This window comes from Marmota monax, unplaced genomic scaffold, assembly GCF_021218885.2.
Source record: "Marmota monax isolate L192 unplaced genomic scaffold, Marmota_monax_Labrador192_F-V1.1 WCK01_AAM20220418_F8-fsc00200, whole genome shotgun sequence".
Lineage (NCBI taxonomy): Eukaryota > Metazoa > Chordata > Mammalia > Rodentia > Sciuridae > Marmota > Marmota monax.
Genome location: NW_026692549.1, coordinates 830,698 through 855,874, shown reverse-complemented (window position 1 = coordinate 855,874; position 25,177 = coordinate 830,698). Strand labels below are relative to the sequence as shown.

General features: G+C 59.7%; 1 protein-coding gene across 3 annotated transcripts in view; it reads right to left on the bottom strand.

The window, feature by feature from the left end:
• Positions 1-24,178, bottom strand: part of Galnt9 (polypeptide N-acetylgalactosaminyltransferase 9) — a 62,910-nt gene extending 38,732 nt beyond the window's left edge. For all 3 annotated transcript variants that reach the window (XM_058579746.1, XM_058579745.1, XM_046445978.2), the window contains exon 1: positions 23,872-24,178. In XM_058579746.1, coding sequence (XP_058435729.1) covers positions 23,872-24,112 — 241 coding nt within the window. In that variant the 5' untranslated portion in view covers positions 24,113-24,178. The remainder of the gene's footprint in view (positions 1-23,871) is intronic.
• Positions 24,179-25,177: the final 999 nt, after the last annotated feature.

Below are 25,177 nucleotides of genomic sequence, written 5' to 3'. Positions count from 1 at the left end.
ACAGGTGAAGGGTGTCCAAGGTCAAAGCAGCAGTGACCACTCTTCAGATGCTCCACCATTCCCCAGAACCATGCCCTGTTTGGTCAGGTGGCTCCCCACTGCTGGCTCGCTCCTAACCTGGGCATGGGACAGTGGCGGCGGTGACTTCTGTACAGAGTGCACCCTCTGCACAGCCCCCTCCTTCACTCTCCACAGCACCCGACGGCAGGTAAGGAAACCCTGGCACAGAGAGGTCAAGCAACACACTCAACGTCACACAGTCTATGAGTGGCAGACCTGGCTCACACCCTGCTGGGCAGCCATCCAACCAAGGCTGCTGGGAGACCAGGCAGGAGGGAGCCAGAGTTCGGGGGCTGTGCTCATGGTGGAGGCCTCTGTGAGTCAGACCTGCCTCAGCAAGTCCAGCAAGGACAGAACCACTGTCCCAGCTGCAAATCACTGTGCTCAGCCCCTTGAAAGATCCCTTGAAACTTCCTGCTGGTTTTCACTTCCAACTCCACCTGACCGACCCTGGGTCCTGTGCACTGGTCATTCCACCCTCTCCCTCCCACCTCAGGTCCCACCCTATCAGTCCCAGCACCCCAGACCCGGCCTGGGCCATCTCACCCTCACCATACACTACCACTCACACTGTGCTGGGATCCGAGGACAGAGCCAGCAAGGACTGTCCCTCCTAGTGGGCAGCCCGTTGTGGCCTCTCCCCAGACCCGGCTGCCTTGCAGGTGGGTATCTTCCTAAGGCTGGTGGAGACGTGGACTCTCACAGCACCACAGCTGAGCTGTTCTCTGCACTGGCCACCCTGGCGAGTCTGACAGCCACTCAGCCCATGCCCAAGGCCCCTGTACCCCTAGGGTCACCTTCTAGGAGGAAGCTCTTGCTGCCCCACTGGACAGATGAGAAACTGAGGTCCCCGCCCAGTGCCACAGCAGATGGCCAGTGCAGCTGCCCTCGACAGCAGGCATCTCAGAGGTCACCAGAGCCCATCCTGAAGGCCGAGGCGGTAACTTAATAGCTGCTCCTGTGGTCACTGCCGGGTTGGGCAGGTAGGGCCCAGTATGAGAGGAGATGCCCCATGGAGGACAGTGTTGGAGGACCACTCTGGCCGTCAGATGCCTCATCCTGCCATAGATGGGAGCCATCCTGAGCATGCACTGTGTGGTTCGTGGGATTGACCTTTCTGGCACTGGCCACATGACTCATGTACCAGCTGGACACATCTCCAGGCAGGGAAAGGGGCTCCCGGCCTGGGCAGCCACCACAGCCCTGTCCTCCCAGTCAGGTGGGAGGCAGGGACAGTCGAAGTGCCAAAGCCAGTCAGTGCCAGGACCCACTGGCCAGCACTGGGATCCATAGGTCAACACTGGGACCAATTGGTCAGCACCAAGACCCATTGGCCAGCACCTACTTCTCATTGCTGGGATATACTGATCAGTGCTAGGACATACTGGTCAGCACTGGGGCCTACTGGTCAGCACCAGGACCTACTGGCCAGCACCTACTGCTCATTGCTGGGACTCACTGGTCAGCACTGGGGCCCACTGGTCATTTCTGGGACTCACTGGTCAGCACTGGGGCCCACTGGTCATTGCTGGGACTCACTGGTAAGCAATGGGACTCACTGGTCAGCACTGGGGCCCACTGGTCATTGCTGGGACTCACTGGTCAGCAATGGGACTCACTGGTCAGCACTGGAGCCCACTGGTCAGCACCAGGACCCCCTGGGAGCCTTACTGGTGTGTCCAGACAGAGTCCGAGCCCTGGTGAGAGCGCAGCCCTGCTCCTCCCTGGAGACCCTCATGTCTCTCAGAGGAGCCATCGCCCCCTGGCACCAAGGACCCCCCTGCAGCCCTGGTGACCCCTTCCCGGGGTGTGAGTGGCAGATGCCCGTGTTTGCTGGCCCTGTTCACTGCGGTGCCTCAGAGGGAGCCAGGGCATTGTGCGCTGTGTGGGGCTCAGCATGGAGAAGACAGTTTTCCCTTTTGCCGGCTCCTTGATCTGTCCCCAGAATGTCCCCATGTTACCTCGTCCAAGGCTCAAGTGCATTCCACGTGATGACCTCTGACCCCCCGCATGGCGCCCATGCTCCTGTCCCTGTGAACTGACGGGGCCCGGCTCAGGCCACGTGCCCCAGTCAGAGCCGCTGGGTGGGAGCTTCTGGGGACCTGGGGCCTCCTTACTCAGGAGCCTGGGGGCTTCTTTTTGTGCCAGCAACATGTGCTATGGCTGTCACACAAGGTCTAGTTCTGAAGGAAAGTCACAAATGCCTGCAAAGTTGTGTTGACATACACAATCACCTGGGGTCTGGCTGTGGAGGACAGCCAGGGCAGCGTCACCCGGGGCCTCTGTGTGGGGGCAGCCCAGGCAGTGTCACATGGGGCCTCTGGATGGGGACAGCCAGGGCAGCGTCACCTGGGGCCTCTGTGTGGGGACGGCCAGGTAGCCTCTCATGCCCTGTGCCATCTTTGCCCACTTCAGCAGCTAGGTGAGTGCACATGAGTCCACTTTGCCCACGCTGCCCACCCAGAGCGTGGTCCTGTGTCCCTGGAGACCCTCTATGACACCAAGTGCTCTTTATGTGAAAAGCTGGGTTGTGGCCACTCCATTTGCCCCTCCTTCCCTCATCCAGAGCCAGGAGCACCTTCAAGAGCCAGGCCAGGAGGGGTCAGTGCCAGGAGACCGCAGTGTCCAGCAGAGCAGCCTGGCCAGGTGGGCAGTGCCCCACACCTGGCCTGCACTGGGGGTGAGCAGGAGGCGGGGGCAGATGGCCCGGGAGAGGCGACAGGACCAGGAGGGGACAGGTGTACAGGAGGGTCCTGCAGACGCTGCCAGGCAGCCAGTGAGGGGGCCAGGAGGTAAGGGGGCACTGAGGGCACCTGCCCAGGAAAAGCCAGAGGCGCAGCCACATCTGCCAGGTCCACAAGGAGCTGAGTGGACACCACGGAGCATGGTAGGGGCTGGGGCCATGCGATCAGGGGACAGCGGCACAGCCATGAGATGGAGCCAGGAACAGGGGCCTGGGGAGGGCTGCGGGGGGTGCCCCCCCCGGGGGACCTTGGGGACGCCATGAGGCAGCTAGAGGGCCAGCAAGGTGGCACAGAAGCCAGACACAAGTGACTGCAGAGAGGCCTCCACAACAGCAGGAATCAGGGAGGGAGGGCCTGTCCTGTCCTGGCCACCAGCCCTTAAGAGGGAGGTGGCCCCACCCCATCCTGTGCCGGTGTTTGTATCATTTTCTCTTTGCTGATTTCTTCGCATCCTCCCCTCCCTACTTTGAACAGACACTCTGTGGCTTTCCTGAAGTCTTGAGCAAAGGCAAAATTCATTCCTTTAGAGCTTCTTTTCCTGAATATCAATTCAAACTATAGATTGCCCTCTAAGTAAGAACTGGGTGATCTTCATAAGGGATGTTTCATTGTCACTTGGTCCTAGCGCCTGATAAGTTTTGACACTATATCCTTCTCAGAATGCGGGCCATTTGGAGTTAAGATTTTATTTGCAAACCCAGAGAGGACTTGTGCCTGTCCTGCGGTGGATTCTTGTGTGTGGGCACAGGCTGCAGGCAGCACAATCGACCTCCTAGAGGCTGTGACATGTGGCTGGACCTGCTGACTCTGGAGGAACCTGTGTCTGGGGTGGACTTTGGGCTGGGCCACCTGCAGTGTTACCAGAGCACATGGTCGTGTGGGGACCTCAGGGAGTGCATGGACCAGGCTCTCCCCGTGGCTCCTCGGGCATTTCCCGACATCCCGAGGGCTCTGGGAGGCACACAGGGCTGGCCGCAGGCCTCTCAAAGGAGTTGGGACTTTATGGCCACATTTCCCCTGCTAGGGAGGCCCTTAGCTGTCGCCTCCCCTAGGTGCGTTGAGGCTCAGGGTTCCTGTCCGTTTCCCTTGGGTCCCATCTCTGTCTCTGCCACTCTTCACAAAACAGGGGCCCCTGGACTGCATGCCACACCTCTGTTCCCTGGCTCCCCACACACTCCCTCTGAGTTCAGCCTGTTCTCCCCTAGAGGCTCAGCCTGCATCTGGAGACCCATCTGCCACACGGCCAGTGGGGACCTGCTGCTCCTTCCCTCCTGCCTCCCTTCGCACACAGGTCAAATTTTGCCACCACTTCTGGTTGGTGGTCCAGCTGGGTTGAGAACTCTGAGCTGGTGGTTATTCCCTTCCCAGCTCAGACACACTGTTCCAGTCTTCTGGACTCATCAGTGTTGCACATAGTCCTGTTTGTAAAGTCTCTTTGGTGACTTTAAGCTCTCTTCTCTCCCCTCTGTTGGTCTGTGGCCTCTCTGGGCTGTACCTAGTGGCTTTGTCCTACTGTGTCCTGCCATGGGCACATTCATTTTCAGTTGCAGGCAGCATATCTTTCATTAATTCTGGACACGCAGCCTCCATCTTTGGGGATGTTGTCTCTGCTTTGTCCTCTGTCCCTGCTCCTGGAGCACCTAGGAGACAGCTGCTTGGTGTGCCTCCCCCTCCCACTCACCCTTCCTGTCCCCTCCTCCCTGGGTCATTTCCTCAGGAATATCTTCCACGTCATGAATTCTCTCTTCAGCTGTATCTAATTCCCTGTGTAATATATATGTTGGGTTTTTAGATTTAATGGTGATATATTTCATTTCTGGAAGCTCCATATATATTTTTTTCCAAACTATGTATTCTTTTTCATCTTATCATCTCTGTGTTATTTCTATTTCTTTTATTTTTAAAGACAATAACGTGCCATCTCTCTTAGACTGCACCATTGTCCCAAGTCTCATAGATTCTTCTGTCACACTGGTTGACTCTCCCAAGGGTCATTGTGTGTTTTGTGATTTCTCTCATGGAACTATCCTCAGGGCTGATTTTATCAGAGCATTCTGTGCAGCTGGAGTGGCAGAGGGGGCTCTCGGGGGCATTTCTCATCTGCCCTGGGCTCTGGGACGCACCTGGCAGAACAGCGGCGCACGAACTTCGTCTTGGAGATGTTTCTGCATGTAGACTGACAGCCAGGACTCCCAGGTGACCCTGTCCAGCATACACAAGCTTGAGCAGCTGTCAGCTACCCTGTGGCTGAGGGGTGGCTCTGTTCAGAGAGTGTGACTAGTGGCTTGTCCCAGGCTCTCCAAGGACTGGTCCCCAGGTAGGACAACTGGAGAGAGCCCGGACTCCTTGTTTGGGACGATGAAAAAAATCTGGGCAAGGGTCATTTTTTTAAGCCAGTATTGGGAACACACTGTGATAATGCAGGAAGGTGACAGTGTATATGTCACCTGGGCAGGCCACTGGACACAGGTGGGGTGTTGGAGGCTGACATCTTGGTGGGAGGTAAGTGAGGGGTGGGAGTGGCCTGGGCTGGGTAGGGCTGGAGGCCTGGCAGTTCTGGGTGCTGGGAGCCATGGGGTGGGGTTTGGGTGAGAAGAGAAGCCCCTCCCTCAGGGCAGAGTTCTCCTAGGCTCAGTGAGCCCTGGGGCCAGCAGCATCGGCCACCCGGGGTGTGTTGGGAATGCAGGCACATGAGCCCCCCCCTGCCACACAGAGGCCTGGGGGGCCAGCCTAGACTGGGCAAAGCCCCAGGGTTCCCACAGAGGGAGCTGGGAACGGCCACCAAGGGCCCTCGTTCTGCACCTGGCTGTGCATGGAACTGCCCGGGGAGCCCAAATGCTCCTGGCCTCACCACCAGGGTTTTACCTGATGATCAAGGTGTGACCAGGATGCTGGGACTGTTAACCAGTCACCAGGGCTCTGATGTGTGGACAGATGAGAGGCTGCTGTCCTGGACAGCATGGCCTGGGCCTGGACCTGGGCCTGGTGGCAACAACCCAAGCAGGAACCACGCCCAGATGGCAGGAAGGAGCAGAGCTGTTCACGTGGGCACAGTGCCAGGCTGCTGGTTGGGGGGTGTGGCAGGGAGAGTCCAGGTGCAGGCAGGATGGTCCTGGCCGGCCCATCCCAGGGCACCTGTCCAACATGCTCTCCAACCAGCACTTGGGCTAGAGCCAGGGACGCTGTTTGGGTTCAGAGGCAGCAGTGTGACCTGCAAGAGGAGAAGCTCCTGCGTGGAGACAGGCGGAACCCACAGGGCCCCCTGCAGGCCCCCCTGGGGAGAGGCTCCCACGTTGCAAGCTGCTAACGCCCCGCTTACGGAATCGTCATTCAAGTTCACTTCCCGTGGAACGCGCTTCTCTAATTACAAGAGATAATTCGGGGAGGAGATGCATCTTGGGTGGGCGTGAGCTGACTCAGTGTGGGAGCCTCGCCAGGAGACGTGACTCAGAGCCGCAAGGGACTCAGTTGTGTCCCCCGCGCCTCCTTCAGCTGCACACGGAGCAGACGGCTGTGGGGGCTCCAGGAGAGCCACAGCGTGTCAGGGCATGGGGAGCAGAGGGGACGGGACTCACGGGGACATGGCACTGCTTCGACCTGTTATGGCCACAGGGGGCCAAAGGTGCCCACTCTCCTAAGGTTTCAGGAGAAGGCAGCGGTAGACTTGTGTCTCCAGATATTAGCACCCAGTTCACAGGCTGGAAGGAACTGCGTGAAGTGACCACATGCTAGGTCCTCGTGCCAGGCAGACATGGACTGCGAGACCCCAGGCCTCCCCCAGGGATCATGAAGCTGTGGCTTTGCACAAAGGGACTTTAGACATGATCAAGTTGTGGACCTTGAGACAGGAGAGTGCCTTGTTTGTCCAGGAGGAGCTGAGGCTCAGGGCACTATGACGTGCCCTTTGGTCTCAGCCCCGTGAGGCCAACTCAGGGCCTCTGGCCTCCAGGACTGGAGTTGAGCCACCTGGTTTGTGGTTATTTGTTAGGGTGGCCCCAGCTAAGCTGCTGCAATGGGCAGACCCAGGATGTCCAATTGCTGCAGCAGTGGATGCTGGTCCTGGCAGCTCCCTCCCTGGGGAACCTAGGCCGCAAAGCCCCTGCACACGACCATGATGGGATCCGTGGCATGGAGCAGAGCTGTGGCCAGCACCAGATGCTAAGTGGGGGCCACACGGTGACTCTGGGATCTGCTGCCTGGCCCCTGCATCCCTGGCAGACAGGACCTGGGGAAGGGTGACTCCCAGAGCCCTGGGCCAGGAGGACCCTCGGGGTGGCTTACAGGGACGATCTGTACCTGCAGAGAACACTACAGCATGACAAGGGACCAGGAGAGCCACCAGCTACAGGAGGACAGGCGAGGACAGAGGGCAGCCACGTCCAGCCCATCCCGGGTGCCTCTGATGTGTGCTGGCCCCTGGTACAATTCCTAGAAACCCTCAAAGCCCCTCAGATTCCAGGTGGACACATGGGTCTGCTGCTCCTCAGAAGGACCCAGTGGCCTGAAGATGGACCTGCCCAGGCAGAGACTGGCAGGCGGGGAGGCCCTGAGCACAGGGTCTCAAGGACAAGTGCCATGGAGCTGAAGGCCACACCTCTGTTAGACCATGGAGGGGGGTGAATGGTGACCCCAAAAGACAGGTGTCCCTCTGAACCTGTGAACGTGGCCTTGTTTGGAAAGAGGGTCTTTGATGTGGGATCTCATGGAAGCTCCAGAGTGGAGATTGTCCTCTGCAGACCCTGAATCAATAAGCGTCCCTAGAAGACTGGAGAGGGCTGGGGCCAACCCGCAGAGGAGAGGCCCCGGGTACGCAGGTGCTGCGGCTGCTGGCCATGGAGCCCAGGGACCTGCCACCAGGAGCTTAGGGGCCGGATGCCTCCCCCATCTTGACTGACAGGAGCAGCTCCTGCTGCTTACAGCCTGGTTGTCATCGTCACGCCCGCTCAGAAACAACCAATGGGAGGATAGAGTCACAGAGAGGAGAGGGCCACGCGGGCACTGTGGCCCTCGGCAGCCTCTGTGCCCGTTTTCTCTATCAGCAGAGTCCTGTGTTTCTGGGTGGCAGTGAGCCCAGCAAGGTCACACCCCTCAGCTGACCACTGCCTGGTTCCCAAGGCCCAAGTGGATCCTGCTGGGAGTCACTTCTAGAAACACCTAACGAGCCATCTCCACTGGAAGGTGTGCTTCCTGCTTTTTACCTGTGGCCTTTTATGCGTAGTCCTGCCTGGAACTAGAACTCAATGCTTGGAGCTAAAGCAGCCATCATGTGACCACGAAGGGACATGCCACAAAACAGGAAGGAGGAGTAGGGATTCAAAAGGATCTGAGCCCTCAGGGACATCCTTCAGCCCACAGGACCCATGATCAATGGAGTCTGTTAAGTACAGAGAGAAAGGACCCAGCATCTAGAGTCCCTGCTTGGCACAGAAGGTGGGAGCCCTGCGTGGAAGAGCTGGCTGCCTTCCCCATCCAGCACTACTGGGGAAGGACCTGCTGGTCACCCCCCAACCCGAGCCCCAGGTGTGGACGAGCAGCCAGCTCCCAGAGCCCTGCAAATGTCCCTGCTGCAGAAGTGGGTCTGCACGCGGCCAGCCCCCTCCCTGGGCTGCAGGCAGAGATGTGCAGCTTGGGGGACATGTGGCTTCCCAGCTCCGTGGCTCTGAGTCACTGACTCCCATCTGCCGCAGCAACTTGAGCCAATGTTCCCAGAGACAGGAAGCATCCTGAACGGAGAGCCTGCTGGCCACAGGGCAGCCTGAGAGGACGTGGAGAGGACAGGCCCTGGGAAGGAGGGGGCGCTGCATGCAGCAGAGGTGGGGGGTGGGTGCCACCCCCACCCTCGGGTTCCCATTTGGTCTGATCCTGGCGAAGCTCAACCATTCAGACACACTGTCCCTGGGGACCCGCGATCACCCACGGCCACCAGAATCCCAGAAAGGGGAGCAGTGGCACCTGGGGCCCTGGCTGGAAGCCAGGTCAGACCCAAGGAAGACCACAGTAGGTGCCAGATCCCAATTCAGCATCCCCTTCCAAACAGCCCCCAGGGGGTGGGCAGGGCCTGGAGGGGGAGCTTTCCCCACCACAGGGGGGTTCTGGGTGCCGCAAAGACATTCCAGAGACGAGGAGGGGGTTCTGTCCTTCCAGAATCAGGGCGGGAGCTGGGGTTGGAGCACCACATGTGACACCACTGAGCCCTCAGGAAGGTGGCTCCACCAGGGCCAAGGTGAGACTGCAGGCCATGGATCCAGGACCATGCAGCAGGCCGCCCGCTGACCACTGCTGGGCTAGGGCAGGCAGAGGCAGACTTCAGGCCAGGGAACTGCTGGACACCCACCAGGACTCCTGCAGCGTCCCCCACAAGACCGTGACCTTGGCTGCCTGCCTCTCATGTGGTGGGGAGGTGGAGGGGTGGGGACAGGAGGGACACCTTGCCCCATTTCTCCCCTCTTTTCCCTTGCAAAAGGTCATTTGATGATCACAAAGGGAGACAAGACAAGGCTCGCTGGTTTGCCCCTGTAGATAACGTCCCCCTGCTGCTCCAGCTCCGTCCACTCTCTCCAAATACGGCCTGATCTCCTCACAGCCAGGTCTCTAAGATTCCCCAGGGACCCAAACTAATGTCAATGGCCAAAAGACACCGTCCCCCTGAGGCGACTTGGAAGCATTCTGCAGGACATGGCACCATCGATAAAACCTCGCACCCTGGCCAAGCCCAAGGCAGGTGCTGGGCAAGTCTTCACACGACCCGCTGTCCAGCAGCTACAGCATCGACAGGCTGAAGCAAGTGAGGCAGGAGGGCACCTCCTGGCCTTCCTAAGTGCCAACCTTACCAGCCTGCTCTGGACAGGCTGCCCACGCCAGGCTGTCCACTGACAGCAGGAGCAGGAGGGGCCGTGTCTACCTTGTCACCTCAGGATAGCCTGAGTGACTTCTGAGTGGGTGGGATGGTCACCCCGTCCTGTCCTCAGTGTGAACACACCCTGCCCCAGCACTCAGCCTCTTGAACCCTGACCCGGACCCTCCTGGGAAGTGCTCGTCCCACGGGCTCAGCTGAGCTATGGAGGTCACCTGTAGGAAGAGGTCACCCCACGCCCTGGGGACGAAGAGGAGAGTAGCCTCCACCAGCAGGAGCAGAGGACCCGGCCTGCTCCGGTTGGCTCATATTAAAGCCCAGGAAACACTCCATGAACAGATGGGGCCAGCTGGAAGGACCAGAGCAGGGCTGGGCCCAGTGCTCTGTCCAGGCAACTGCCCGTCCCCTACCCCCCAGGTGTACAAGGAGCTGGCAGACCAGGCAGGGTCTGGGGCCTCTGCAGGCAGGAGCCCAGTCATGAGCCAGAGTCAGTCCCTTACTGTGTGTTCTACCCCTGCCCCTGCCCCCAGCTCATTACCACCCCCAGTGAAGACAGACAGCACACGGTCACTGTGCCCACCTAGCAGCCAAGTGCCTGCACTCCACCCCTGATCCAGATCCGACTTTACCCACATCCTTGATGCAGGCCAAAGCTCAGCCTCGCATGCCTCAGTTTCCCATCTTGTAAGTGACAGACACGGTAGGTGCCTCACAGCCGCTGTGGGGTGGCCAGCGTGCATGGCGGGCCTGGCATGGCCCCAGCACCAGGAAGGCTGGCTCCCACTATGGGCCGTCGGCATAGCCCAGTTCTCCCCTGCGTGGGGCTACATGTTCCTCCCCTGCCTGGACTGTCCCACCCACAACAGAGCATTCAGTATCCCGGCCACTCCCACCAATCTGCTGTCTTGTGCTCCGGGTCAAACGCCCTGACGTGGGCTCCGAGGGCAGAGAGCAAGAGGCAGGGGGTGGGCGGGAGCAACCTGGGGGAAGGGTGGTCTGAAGGCTGCAGACTGCAGAAACCACTGCCCCAACCAGCATCTGGGGCTAGGCCACTGGACAGGGGCCAAGTCAGACTGGCTCACACCCACGGAGCCACCCAGGAAAGAAGGAAGAATGCCCCCCACCCTCATGCCCAGGGCCTCAAGGGCTCCCTGTATCCCCAGGCAGTGTCTGTGGCTCCAGATCCCTGTCCCAGGGACGATGCCCTTTCAGCTGGCTGTTCACTTCAGTGCTGGGTGAGGACCAACCCACCTTCCTGGCCTTCTCTCCTGCTCCAGCCATTCCAGGTGTTGTTCTCCTCAGTTCCTGGCTTCACTCACTCCATTGTCTCCTCGGATATTTATTCACCCACCCATCCACTCCTCCATCCACCCACCTACCCATCCATCCATCTAGCTATTCATCCATCCATCCATCCATCCACCCAGCCATCCAACCATCCATCCACCTAGCCATCCATCCATCCATCCATCCATCCATCCATCCATCTATTCATCTATCCATCCATCCATCCATCTAGCTATTCTTCCATTCATCCATCCCTCCATCCATCCATCTATCCATCCATCCATCCATCCATCCATCCAGCTAGTCATCTATCTGTCCATCCATCCATCTAGTAATCCATCCATCAATCCATCCATCCATCCAGCCAGCCAGCCATCTAACTATTCTTCCTTCCATCCATCCATCCATCCATCCATCTAGCCATCCATCCATCCATCATCCATCCATCCATCCATCTAGCCATCCATCCATCCATCCATCCATCCATCCATCCATCCACCCATCCAATTCACCCATCCATCCATCCATCCATCTATACATTCATCCATCCATCCATCCACCCTTTCACCTATTCATTTATCCATCCATCCAACCATCCATCCATCTAGCCATCCATCCATCCAGCTATTCATCTATCCATCCATCCATCCATCTAGCTATTCTTCCATTCATCCATCCATCCATCCATCCACCCATTCATCCATCTAACTATTCATCCATCCATTCATCCACCCATTTATCTATTCATCCATCCATCCCTCCATCCATCCATCTATCCACCCATCCATCCAGCTAGTCATCTATCTGTCCATCCATCCATCTAGTAATCCATCCATCCATCCATCTAGTAATCCATCCATCAATCCATCCATCCAGCTAGCCAGCCAGCCCTCTAGCTATTCTTCCATCCATCCACCCATCCATCCATCTGTCCATCCATCCATCCATCCATCCATCCATCCATCCATCCATTGATCCATCCATCCATCCATCCATCCATTCACCAAGCCACCCATTTAGCTATTCATCTATCCATTCATCCACCCACCCAGCCATCCATCTAGCTATTCATTCATCCATTCATTCACCTATCCATCTATCCACCATCCATCCACCCACCTACCCACTCAGCCATCTGTCTAGCTATTCATCCATCCCATCCATCCTACTAATCACTAAATATTTAGCGAGTACCTACCATGCACTAGACATCATTCTGAATGCCCATCCAAACTCTGCCTCGTTTCAACTCTTTCTCTCTCCATTTCTGCTAGCATTTCTGCGGGCCTTTGCGTGCCTCTTGTTTAATCCCCTCAGTAATCCTATAATGGGATAAGTTTTCACATTTTACAATGTGGAAACCAAAGCTTAGAGAGGTGGTGACCTCCCCAAGGTCACCTATTGGGATTTGGGCCCAGATCCATTCAATTCCACATGTGCCACTCAACCCCCCCACCACCAACAACCGCCATGATGCCATCCTGAACTCCATAGGGACAACTCTCTCTCATGCTCCTGTGAAACTGCATGCCACTGACAGCAACCTCCTTCGAACACAGATAACACAGGCTGCTGCTCCCCTCAGGATATGGAGCTCAGGAAGCCCTGGGCACAGACTGCTTACTCTGCACTGCGTAGGACTCCTTGGGAAACATTGTGAATTGGACTAAGCCACCTCCTGGTCCCCTCCCCAGCCTCCTGAGGAGCTGGAGATCATGCATTTGGGCAGAGGTGAAGCTTCATCAGAAGAGGACTCAGGGCTGGCCAGTGGAACTGGGTAGGAGGGTCGGGTGGACAGTGGACAGCAGGAAGGAGAACCATCACTAGGGACGTGGTAGCCAGCCCCAGCAGAGAGATCCCCTCTCTACTGAGCAAGATCTTGGGAAGAGGCACTGCTCCCAAGGCTGCCCCCCACCCAGAGCTGACCAGGAGGCCATGAGGCCAGGATGTTGAGTCTCTACCAAGGCTGGCAGCCGGGCAGTTCTGAAAACACTGTCTACTCCCACCAGCAAGGACACCTCTTCATCTTCCCCTGCCCACCACCATGTGCTCAAGAACCTGGACTGTCACAGTGTATCGTCTCAGAGCTATGGGAGTCCCTTGCAAAGCCGGCTGAGGCCTTCCTTCCTTCCTTGGAAATAAAAGCAGGACCTGTGGGCCTCAGGATGGGCTGTACAGGGCTGACCGGGCAAAGCGAGTCCATTAGGTATATGAAAACAGTCCCCTCTTGCTGTACAGTATAGGATGTGTCATGCCCTACACTGCCCACTGGGCCGCTCTCCCACCTGCCTCCAAGGAGGCCTGGGGCCACGGGGCCTAACCCCTCCTCTGCCCTCGCCTGCCCTGGGCCCTGTCTCCTGGTGGCAGAATGGGCTGCAGAGCCAGTGGCCGCACAGGAGTCGCAATACCTTCAGCCACCGCCTTTGCTAAGAGCATAGAGCAGCCTGTCCCTTGCTCTTTCTGAGGTGAGGGGGTGGGAGCTGGACTCATGGTGCAGAAGGACAGTCTTCTCCAAGGTGGCAATGCTCAGGGGCGAGGAACGTGGGGACCAGAGCCCAGAGAGCAGAGGCAGTGCCCACCCAGCTACAGTTTGCTGGTCTTTGGCTCCATCTGTCTCACCTCCCCTGTTCTTCCACTCAGGAAAGGTCTGGGCAGGGGCAGAAGCCTGCTCTGCAGCCTCCCAAGCCCCCCGACCCTGCAGATGGCGCCACGCCCACAAACACTGACCCCTTCTCCCCCAGCAACAGGGGTCTCAGCATCCCTGGAGCATGACGCATATTATGTAATGCCTTTCTTCTGAAAGGAAACACAGATGAAATGTAACCAAACATATGCTTTTAAAAAAAAATCCATCTAGTGCTATAGCTGTACTAAAAAAAGAAGAAAAAGAAGGAGGCAGTTTGCAGCTCACCACAGACCGTGACCTTGTTTCTGCTTTCCTGGGAAACGGAAAATCCCAGGAGAATGCTGGCCTTCCTGCCCAGGTGGCCCACAGCCCCGTCCCACCATCTCCCATCCAGGACCTGTCCACGGCGCTGCCCAGGCCTTCCCTCTTCCCTCTCCCCTCAGCTTTCCCCCGTCTCCCCAGTGCCCATCTCCTTGGGCAGTTCCAACAGCGTCCATGCAGGGTACCCTCTTCCATCTCACACACCCATCCCAGCCCACCCCTGTCCTACTGACGGACCTTATGCACCTTTACTACACCGATTCTAAGCCAGGGTTGCTTGTCTCCAGGGGACACATGGCAAAAAAGGGAGACACGGTGGGTTTTCACCACTGGAGATGGAGGGAGGCAATAGTATTCAGTGGGTGGGGACAGGGGTGGGTGCAGCTCACGACAGCCACAACCTACAGTGTACACATGCCCACATCCCACCCCGCAGAGCCACATCCTGCCCCGCAGTGCCACATCCTGCCCCACAAAGCCACACCCAGCCCTGCAGAGCCACGTCCTGCCCTGCAGAGCCACGTCCTGCCCCGCAGTGCCACATCCTGCCCCACAGAGCCATGTCCAGCACCGCAGAGCCATATCCCGCCCCGCACAGCCATGTCCAGTCCTACAGAGCCACATCCCGCAGAGCCATGTCCTGTCCCGCACAGCCACATCCTGCCCCGCACAGCCACATCCTGCCCTACACAGCCATGCCAGAGCTGCAGAGCCACATCCTGCCCCGCAGAGCCATGTCCTGCCCCACACAGCCACATCCCGCCCCAAAGAGCCACGTCCAGCCCTGCACAGCCACATCCAGCCCTATAGAGCCATGTCCCGCCCCACAGAGCTACATCCCGCCCCACAGAGCCACTTCCAGCCCTGCAGAGCCATGTCCAGCCCCGCACAGCCACATCCCACCTTGCACAACTGTGTCCCTCACTGCACAGACATCCTGCCCTGCACAGCCACGTTCCTCACTGCACAGCCGCGTCCTGCCCCACAGAGCCACCTCCTGCCCTGCACAGCCGCATCCTATGTCTTGGTCCTCACCCCCACTAAACCTCTCACAAGCAGCTAGCTGGTTGCGACCCCTGGATTTCAATCAGGAGCTCAACTTGTAGCTTTGTTTCCAAGCTTTTATGGAAGTAAAATCATATTTTTATCTGCATTAGTTTTCTAGAGAGATATTTGTCATTAAAAGTGCAGATAGATGTGCCACCTCCTCTGCCTCATCTCTACCGCTCTGGCCTCCCCCTGCCCCTGGAGCAAGGCAGACCCTTTCCTGGACGCTCAGAGAACCCAGGGGGACTTGCTCATTGCAGGTTGAATCTGGCGCATCTGTGGCCAGCTCTGCCCTGGCCCAGGGCCCTGGAGGAGGTGCAGCTCTGCCGGTCTCAAGCCCACGATCCGGTCCCCACAGGTGGCAGCCATGACTGAGGCTCCAGCTGGCCTCCCAGCACCAGGCTGCCTGGGACCTGCACTGCGCAGGCCGAGTCTGCCTGCTATCCCTGTCATGCCCTCTGTTGAGAAGTCCCCGGGGCCCTCCCAGCAGGGCCCCAGGACACTTCAGGCTTCTTCCCTCTTCCTGGATGCTGCACAGTGCTCTGTGCTTCACTGAGTGAGTCTAGTGGGCAGGGCAGGCCAACCAGCAGCTCTACCCGGCCCCTCGGGGTCCCCAGTGTAACTGTGGGCCCTTAAAGGCTAGTGCGGGAAGCAGTGGGGGTGGAAGGCAACCTGGAGCAGGAGCTGCACACGGCCTCTAGACGTGGGAAACAAGGAAGGCCCCGGGGCGTCCACAGCACCAGCCCTGCTCTGAGTTCTGAATCCAGCCTGAAAGAGAGATGAGCGCATGGAGCGGTAAGTCACCAGGTCATGTCCAGGAAGTACAGCTCTGGCATCTTAGCCCTGGCCCTCGCTGACACAGAGCCCCCAAAGAGCCTCGCACACTAACAGGGCTGCGTCCCTGTGTCCCCGAGCTGCCAGGACTACAGTGGGGCACAGTGGGTCTCTGTTGCAGCGAGATGAAGTGCCCTGCACAGGGCACTCAGCCGAAGCGTCCACCTGGAGCACCAGGAGCGACACAGGTGATGCAGGACACAGGGCACTGGGGGAGACTGGACAGCGAATCTGCTCGTGCTGCCATCTGGAGCCTCTCCCTCGCTGGCGAGGAGCGTCCTGTCTTCAGATCTGTCTTGCAGATACCCCCCCCCCCCCGCCCCGGGCTCCCGAGGCCAAAGCTGCAGGTGCAGGTAGGAAGCGCTCCAGGGCCCCCAGGGAGACGCTGTTTCAAGGCAAAGCCTAGACCAGGCTGGGCCTCCATAGAGCCTGCCCAGTGTTCCAAGCCTTGGATTCGTAAATGAACGAGACTACGTCTGCCCCTTGCCTTCCCACCTAGTCTTTCGTTATTTCTGCCAGGAAGAGAGAAAATGTAGACTTCCCCTTCCTCCCAGCCCGTTTCTTTCTCCCGGGGTCTAGGCTGTGCTGGACAAGGTACCTCTTCCTCTGCTCCCCAGATCCACTGGCCTCAGCGGATCATCCGGTTGTCCCAGGATTGACTCTGTGGAAATGTCTTAACACTGAGAAAAACCACTTGCATGAAGAGCAGATGGGCTTGGCTCGGCTAGTTGTGCCCAGCTTGTCACCTGCACAGGGGCCCATGTGAGCCATGGGGTGCTAGGCAGCCTCCACTGTCTGCTTCCTGCCCAAGGCTGAGTGCGTGGCATCCCAGCCTGCCTACCACGAGATCCGCCTGGCATCCACACCTCTGTGGCCAGGACCCCCAGCTGTCCAGAGCCCTTCAGGGCTAAGGCTGGTCAAGGTGGTCACCAAGGCCCTCAGAGTCCCCAGAACCAGCACTGGGAGGACACTGGGCCTCCAGTCTCCCCATCTTCCCTTGAGGCAGCCTCTGTAGGTAAGCTGGACAGGTCCAGGTGATGCTGGTGATGCCCTCACTCAGCGCCAACTCCCTGCAGATCTGTCCTCCCCCATGAAGGGCTGGACTGGGCTGCTCTCCAGGGCGCCTATCAGCGGCAGGGGTCTGTGAGATACAGATGCCAGAGTCTACCAGTCTGTGAGCTACGTTGAGATTTCTTCCTCTGAGATCTTCCTGGAAGCCCCAGCCCACCAGCGCCAGCGGGGCCCTCGACCCCCACCCTGCAGCAGAGCCTCAATCCTTCCCATCAGGGTAGGGCAGGAAGGAGCCACCGCTGGGCGGCAGGAGTCCATCGCAGTCCCGGCACCTCGCGGATTCCATTACTTCCCTGGCACCCACCAGGCCTGGGATGCAGCATCAGGCAATCGCACTTGGTTTATCTGCTTAAAAGTGAAACATCAGCAGCTCCGGCACCTGAGGGGCCTCTGCAGGGGGACAGGGCCTCTCATCCAGGCCAGGGGCAGGGGCAGGGCTGCTCGCAGGAGCAGTTGGACCCCGCGTGGGCCTTGGGCTACAGCACAACACCGGGAGGAAGCTATGGGTGCTGACCCAGGAACGGAGCCATGGGCACACGTGGATGGCTCCGGCACTGACCCACCTGTCTCCCTCTCAGGGTCTGGGGGCCTCGGAGCCCATCCACTTCTCTCCCAGCCTTTGGGGTCCAGCCCCGACCCAGGACCACATCAGTCAGCACCAACCGCCAGTCCCTGAAGGGCGCCTCTCCCCAACATCCCACCCCCCCAGTTTTGAACCAGCGTGGGAAGCAGATGGCACCCCAGCCCCTTCCCCGCAGACCTGAGGGTGCACTGGCATCCGGCAGGGCCAGCAGGAGCATCTCCCAACCTTAACCCCCAGCCAGGCGCTGGCCAGGCCCAGGGAGGGGACAGGACCCTAACCAGAAGGCGGGAAGCATGGCCTCTCACAGCGTGTCCAAATGCACTGGTCTATCCTGTCCATCTGACCCAGCACCACAGAGGCCCTCTGGCAGGACACGTCCCGGGCTGGGAGCCTGACTTCAGTTCCCATTCTCGCCCTGTCAAGGAGGCCAGGTGACCCGGAGCCCTGCCTCTACCCCCTATGGGATCTGGCCTTTCACAAGCTCTCCAGTCCCCACTCCTCAGCATTTCCTTTAAATTGGCTCGTCTTCTGAATTAAATAAATTTGCTTCTTAAATAAGTAATATATCCCTACCAACAAGAGAAAACCTGCATCATTTGCCCAAAATATTAGTAAATAGAAAATGAAAACCAGAGTGGCAATTAAAGTCTACCAGACGTGCTGCCAGACCCCAAACCCGGGGATGGCTCCGCGGAGCTAGAGGGAGGCTGGGGATTTGGGGAACTGCCACTGGCCGGCACTGCCACCAGCATGGCCAAGAGGCTGGAGGAGGGCACAGAGGGGACGCTCCTGGCACTGAGACCAGCTCTCTTCAGGCCAGTCCTGGGTCACCTGTTTTGGTAAGGAGGGGCTCTGGTGCCTGGCAGGCTCCTCCCTGCCAACTCCTTCGGCTTCACCAGGCTCTGTGGTGGGCGCCTCCCACCCACTCCCCAGGGGAGGAAAGTGAGGCACAGGAAGGCAAAGATGTACCCTGGGTGAAGGGAGGAGCTGGCCATGCTCTTAAGGGTCCTCAGCAGTGGGGGCCTCACCCTCAGGGACACTTCTGGTGTCCCAGATGGCCCTGGCGGGCAGCAGAGACCAAGGACCCTTCAGGCCAAGGGCAGTGTGGGTCAGATGACCACTCAGCATGAGGGGGCAAGGTCTCAGCCACCCTGGAAGCTTGCTTTTCCCATCTGCCCATCAGCAGGACCACGGTCACTTGCCAAGGGTCCTGTCGGTGACTGGGGACCTGAGGACAGGGGCCAGAAGGGCTGGGAGGTGGGTCCCAGGAAATCACGGGCTTGCTTTAAGACCAGCTAGCTGGTGGTCAGCACTGTCCTAGGTGGGGCCCAAGTGCTCCTGGGCACAGCATTCCAAGCCATCCTCCCTGGGAGCCTCCAGCACTTTCCAAGCCCCAAGAGACACTGTTAACATCCTTCCTAGGTGACAAGGCCACCCAGGAGAGTGGTGGAGGGCTGCTCACCAGGACCCTCAGGTCACCACAGGGCCTTTGGCTCCTGCCTACACCCAGCCCTACTCACCTACCCAGACCCCAAGGCCGGCACCAACGCCCCTGTGTGAGGGTCATTGTTACTGCCACACAGCGCCACATGGGGGCCTCACACCACAGGCTTCTCCCACAGTCTGAGCTGCAATCCTGGGTGGACAAGCATGGCCCCATGAAGGCTCGGGGGAGGATCTGCCTGCTCCCGGCTCCCAGCAGCTCCAGGCATCGTTTGGTCTCCGGCCAGGGCAGGCTGGACGATCCTTCCCACACAGTCCTGGGGCTGGACCTACGCAGGGGCTGAGCTGAGCACAGAGGCCTCCCCTTGGCCCCAGCCCTCTCCTGGCTCAGGTCAGGGGCGGTGTCCATCAACCATAACTCCCAGTTCAGTCCAGGCTTGGCGGTGCCCACACGCCTGTGGTCAGTCCTGCCAGGATCGCTGGTGAGGAGGTGGCCAGCAGCCCAGACAGGAAGAAGAGGCAAAACCTTAATGCCCTGACCTCGACAGGGGACCGGCTGCTCCAGGCACGGGCACGGCAGCGGGGACAGTGCATGCTTGGGGCCTGCCTCGGGGACCAGCCATGCAGGGCTTTGTTTCCTGGTATTTAGGCAGCAGTGGGCAAGGCGTGGGGGGCCACGACCCTGGAGTCAGGCACAGCAGCATGTGGGGGCCAGACCCTCCCAGACCCGCAATTAGAGAAAGCGTCCAGCACACCATGGCCCTCTCCCCGACCACCACGACTCCACTGCCTGGCCTGGCCACATGGAAACATTGTAGCTCCTGGGGAGGAGTCCAGGAGGCCGAAGGCTGAGGGCAGGGCCCATGGCTGACCTGCAGGGAGCAGCTCTGCAGTCAAACCTGCCTGCTTAGGAAGCGCTCTCTGCTGGCCTGGATCCCCTGGGGGCCAAGGGGAAGCTGCCTCGCCACCTGCACCCGGAGGCTCCTGAGGGAGGTGTGTGCTGGACAGGCCAGAGGGAGATGGGCAGAGCCCCAGTCCTGCCCACTGTGTCTCAATCCAGCACAACAGGGACGGGCATCCCCTCGTGCCAGGTGCCACCTGAGCAGGATGAGAGGCAGGCTGGGCATCTTCCCAGGCTCCAGAGCAGGCCCCTCAGCCACGCCATGTTCCTGTGGCTGACACTGTCCAGGCTTTGCCCCTGCAGCCAGAGGGCCTGGCACACCTGCTGGTGATGGGCATCCCCTCCCCTTGCCTGGCTTCTCTGGTTCCCTGTGAACAACTCCTGGTGCTGGGCATGTGCTACCCCATGCTTTGGGACCCAAGGGTGGCCTAGGGAGGCCCCTTCAGCACCAACAGCCACTGGACTCTCCTCTGCCTACCCACCCACAGCCTCAGTCCCTGGCCAGGGCTTCCCAAACCAGGGGCCACATGCTGACCCAACCAGCCTGCAGGACCCCATTCTCAGCAGGAGACGGCATGGTGTTAAGTAGCCCCAGTGGCCCTGCCAGAGTCTCTGCCTTTGGAGTCAACTCACCCTCCTGATCTGGTGGCCGTGCCCAGGTGGCCCCACCCACGCCCCCCTAACAAGCAGCCTCTGGAGGCAGCAGCTTCCAGGAGCGTAGACCCTGCAACTCACGGGGTAGCTGTGATTCACGGTTGCCTCTTGAAATACATTTATTGAAGCCAAAGCAATGAATCATTTCAGAAGTGAGCAGGCACTTGCAGGTATCCGGGAGCCCCTGTGCAAGGGCACCCCCACCTTGGTGTTAGAAGCCCCTGCCCTGAGAGGATGAGGACAGGCAGGCAAGCTCCCAGAGGCCAGGAGGGCCGGACCTGCTTCCTGAAGGATGCAGGGCAGTGGTATCCACTTTCCGGGCAGGCAGAGGTCACACACCCCAGGGCCTCTCTGGCCTGGCGGTCTGTGATATAGGTTAATAACTGCATAAAGGGAGGTCCTTCTGAAGCAGGTGCCTCTTTCAGCAGCTGTCACCACCTAGTCTGAGAATGACCTTGGGCAAGCAGCCTGCCTTGTGCCTCTTCTATCGTGAGACCTGGCCTTGACCTCCTCTGACTGTAACTCGCGCACTGTGCACCGGGCCGAGTGGGCGACTTTAGAAACCACCCTGGAAAGCCAACAACCAGGATCAAGCCACCACATCCCATCCTCAGCATGTCCCTAATACTGTCTCTCCTCTTCAGGGCCCCCGGCAGGAGGTGGCAGGTGGGACTCCTAGGTGCAGTGAGGCCCCTGGGTATGTTCGGTGCCCCAGGAGAGACCTTGCTAGCAGCTTGCCCAGTCTCTCTCCCTGCCGCATTGGCCAGCCACAGGTCAGATGCCAAGGGCAGGGGCTGACAGGACATCAGAGGGTGGCGCCTTTGCCTCTGTTCCCTGGCTGCAGAGGCTCCCGAGCTTGGCGTTTACAGGCTCACTGAGCCACTGCAGGCACAAGAACAGGGTTCTGTGCTTTAGGCCCAATTAGGGTTTGCATAAGGGTGGTTTTCATCTGTAAACATTTCTTCTTGCCTTGAGCACCTAATTCAGAAGCAAACACTCCTGCCGTCTGGGGGACGCCTTTCCTGACAGAATCTCCCTCTAGGCCTGAGATTTCAACCTACACCCCACACAAGGGCTGCAAAGCTCAGTGAGGTGTCCATGTACAGATGGCTGGGCCAGCCATAGAACGGCCCACTCCGGCCTGCTCCCTCACCAAAGCCTCTGGCTCCCCCTGGCTCTAAGGAAACTGGTCCTCGTCCCCCAGTACCTCCTTTCTCACAGATTCTCTGAAGTCAAGAGAAATCTCCAGGGAGCCGCTGAGGCCGAGGAAATGTAAGTGACAGATCAATCTTGCTTTGGATTTCTCCTTCTCCCTCCTGAACTCGGCCGGATTAGCATCTGGCAGAAACTCCCAGGAATCAATCTCAGATTTCCGGGACCTGAAATAGAACCGGTGATGGAGAGACCGGGCTGCACCCTCCTGGATGCACTCATGGATTTCCTCAACTCCTGCGATCCAGGAGGGGGCAAGAATGCATCGGGAGGCCTCAGAGGGCCTCCCTGCCACTGGACTGTGCCCTCCTGGGGACCTGCCCGGGAGCAGTGACAGATTCCACTGTCTCTTGTCATTTCCTGGAGCAAGTATTGAATAGCTCCTGGGTTTAGACACTCCTGGGCACACAGGTCAGAGAGAGGGACATAATGTGGCCCCATCAGAGAGGGAGAGAGAGAGGACCAGGAAGAGGCTGGGAGAGGAAAGAGGGATGGTGGGAGGAGGAAAGGATTGTGGTGGGGGGGGAGAGGGGGGAGGAGAGGAGAGAGGAGAACATTTAAAAAGAAAGGAAGAGGGGGAGATGGGGGGGGCAGGCGGAGAGGCTGGGGAGGGAAGGTGGCACGCCACGTCCCCAGTCACGTCATTCTCTCCCCACTGATGTCAGAAAAGTTGGTTGAGGGTCCAGGCTTTCTCTGCCAAAGCTCCTGGTTCCTGCTCTCAGCGGGCGAGGCAAGGAGAGCAGTTCCCGGGGCTGCCGGCCGTTGCGATGTTACACAACCCCAACAAGCTGCCAATGTTTTTATATAATCCTCCGGTTCTCCCCATAAAACAGACCATAACACCCTGGCAAATACACTTCAATAAAGCTCTGTGCTATTACCGGGGCACGCCACCTTCCAGGAGATGAATCACTGCTGGAATGGCCAGGTGGCTGCTCCAGCTGAACTTCTCCTCTCGTGGCTACAGGAGAAAAGCAAAGACCAGAAAAGCCAGGGAGCTGGCCAGCCATCCCCAGGGAGCCAAGTGTTCCGTGGTGACCAGAACGCACTGAGGGGTCTGGGCGTGCTTATCTCTCCAAGAGTGAGCCACCAGCAGGCCAGATGGTCCTCAGCCTGGGGACACACTAGGCAGCCCCTTCAGGCTGTGGCTCAGAGGCCCACCTGCAACCTAGGCTCCCACATGATGGGCCCCCAAAGGAACCTGTCAGAAGACCCCAATCTCCACCCCCAACACATGTGGCACAGGGCAGCACACAGATCCCAGCCCCCAGCCACCTCCTTTGTGACCCTGTCCCTGGCACTTCCTGGAAGAGGTTTGCTGGGGCTATCAATGCGGAAAACAGAACAGCCTAATGAACCAGAAGGGAGAAGCCCCTGGTAAAGTGGGCACACCCAAACATTCTCCTTCCTTCATCCTGGCGGGGGGCGGGCAGCATTCCCTGTGTCCATCCTGCCCATCCCAAAGTGGAAAAGTACTCATTTCACTACTGTGGCCAGTGGCCTTGACCTACCCTGACACCAATGCTGACCTTCCCAGGGTCCCACAGAGCAAAGGACACTTTCAAGGCTTTGGGGACTCCCAGGCGCACAACCTCCATCCATGTGAACAGTTAGCTCCTGCCCAGCCCTGCTGGACCCTGGACTTCATCTGTCCACACAGCAGCCAGGCCTCAGCATTTCCCTACCACAGAACTTCGTGGCACAAGCCCTGAGCAGCCCAGATGGGATTCTGTCTGGGTCAGGGGTCACAGCCTCAGTGGGTCCCCTGTGAGCCCCAGTGGCAAGGACAGGACATCAGCCATTTAGAGGGCAGCACCTGCCCCTCCCTCCACCTCTGCAGAAGGATGGAAATAAGCCTGACCTAAGCCCTGGGGGCCGGCAGCCTGCCCTCACCCCTGGACCCTGGTGCTGCCTGCTGCCAGGTAGATCCTAAGAACCTCTCCTGAAGTTCCCTCAAGTTCTCCTGGGGAGTTAAGTTTGAAGTCACTGGGTGGGCGGCTGGGGTCCTTCCCAAATGTTCACTGGAGGAATGAATGACTGAGTGATCATCCAGGCCAGCCTCTGCCAAAGGGAGGACTCTAAGAGCCCTCACCTCTGTCTGCCTCCGGGCCATTCACTCCCACGGACCCACAGAGGGGCTGGTTCCAGCCCTGCGGCCTACGGCCGGGGTGGGCGTGGGTCCTGGCCCCTTGGCCCAGCGGCGCGCCCCCACCGGACCCTGCTCTGGGCGCTCACCATTGAGCTGGTTGTAGACCACCTCCTCCAGGTGGTCCAGGCGCTGCAGGATGGCTTCGCGGTCGGCCAGCGCGCCCACCTTGGCGTGCCGGCTGCGCACCCGGCGGTCGGCGCCGCGCACGACCTGCACCAGCGCGGCAGAACGGTCCTGCAGGCGGCAGTACACGGAGAAGAGGACGATGCCCACGAACACCAGGATGTTGACCGTCAGCAAAGTTTTGATCTTCCTGGCCACCGCCATGAGTGCGGCTCGGGCGGGGCCGCCTCACCGCGGGGCATCCCCAGGGGCCTGGGCGGCGGCAGCCTGGGCGCGGCCGGCCGCTGAGGGGACCCTGGGCCGGCGGGCGGGCGCTGTCCCTTCAGCACCGCCGTCCGGCGCGCAGGGGCTGCCCGGGGCTGCGCGCGCGCGGCGCCGCCGGCATCCTCCGCAGGGCGCCCGCCCGGCGCCGAGCGGCCTGGCCCGGAGGGGCGAGGGGCTCGGCGGCGGGGCCGCTCCTCCCGCGCTCCTGCCCGCGCTCCTGCGCCCGCTCCTCCCGCCCCGCAGCCACGGCGCCGGTGCGCAGTGACGCGGCCTCGCGCTCATCAGCATGCACGCGGCGCCCGCCGCCCCGCCCGCCGCCCGCGGGACCGCCCGCCCGCCGCCGCCGGTGCGCGGCCCCGGCCCGGCCGCCGGGGAGCGAGGCCACGGGTGCCCGCGCGGCCGCGTAGCCCCGCCCTCCCCGCGCCCTTCCCGAGGCTTCCGGGCCAGCGCCGGGGATGAGCCCCAAACTCGATCCCGGCAGCCGGGCCCGCGCGGGTGCTGGACCAGACTGGCCACCCGCGTGGACCCCTGAGCTCCGGAGCCGGGGCAGATGGTGCAGGGGGGAGCGGTCCGAGCCTCCTGGTCCTACGGGATCCACTCTCCGCCCCACTCTCTGGGGCTGTGGGGTGGGAAAGGACAGGTGGAGGCTGACCCACCAGGCCAGCGGAAACCCACCAGGAGAGGAAAAGTGAACACGGACCCAGTCCCCAGGTCATGCTCCTCGGAGCCCAGAATAGATGCACCATCCCCAAATCCCAGCTGCCCCATCTCTACTCTAGCCCCTCACCAGAATCTTGTAGATGAGCAGCTGGGGTCTGGAGAGGGAAGGGCATCAGCACAGGTATGCTCCCATGGACATGCACACAGAGTCCAGAGCTGGGAAGCCCCAGGGGCCTGAACCAGCAGCCAGGGTGGTGAACTTGGTTCACAGGACATGAGCTCTGTCTGCTGGGCTCTCGCTGTGTCCCCAGTGCCTGAAATGACTTTTGACACATATTGATGCTC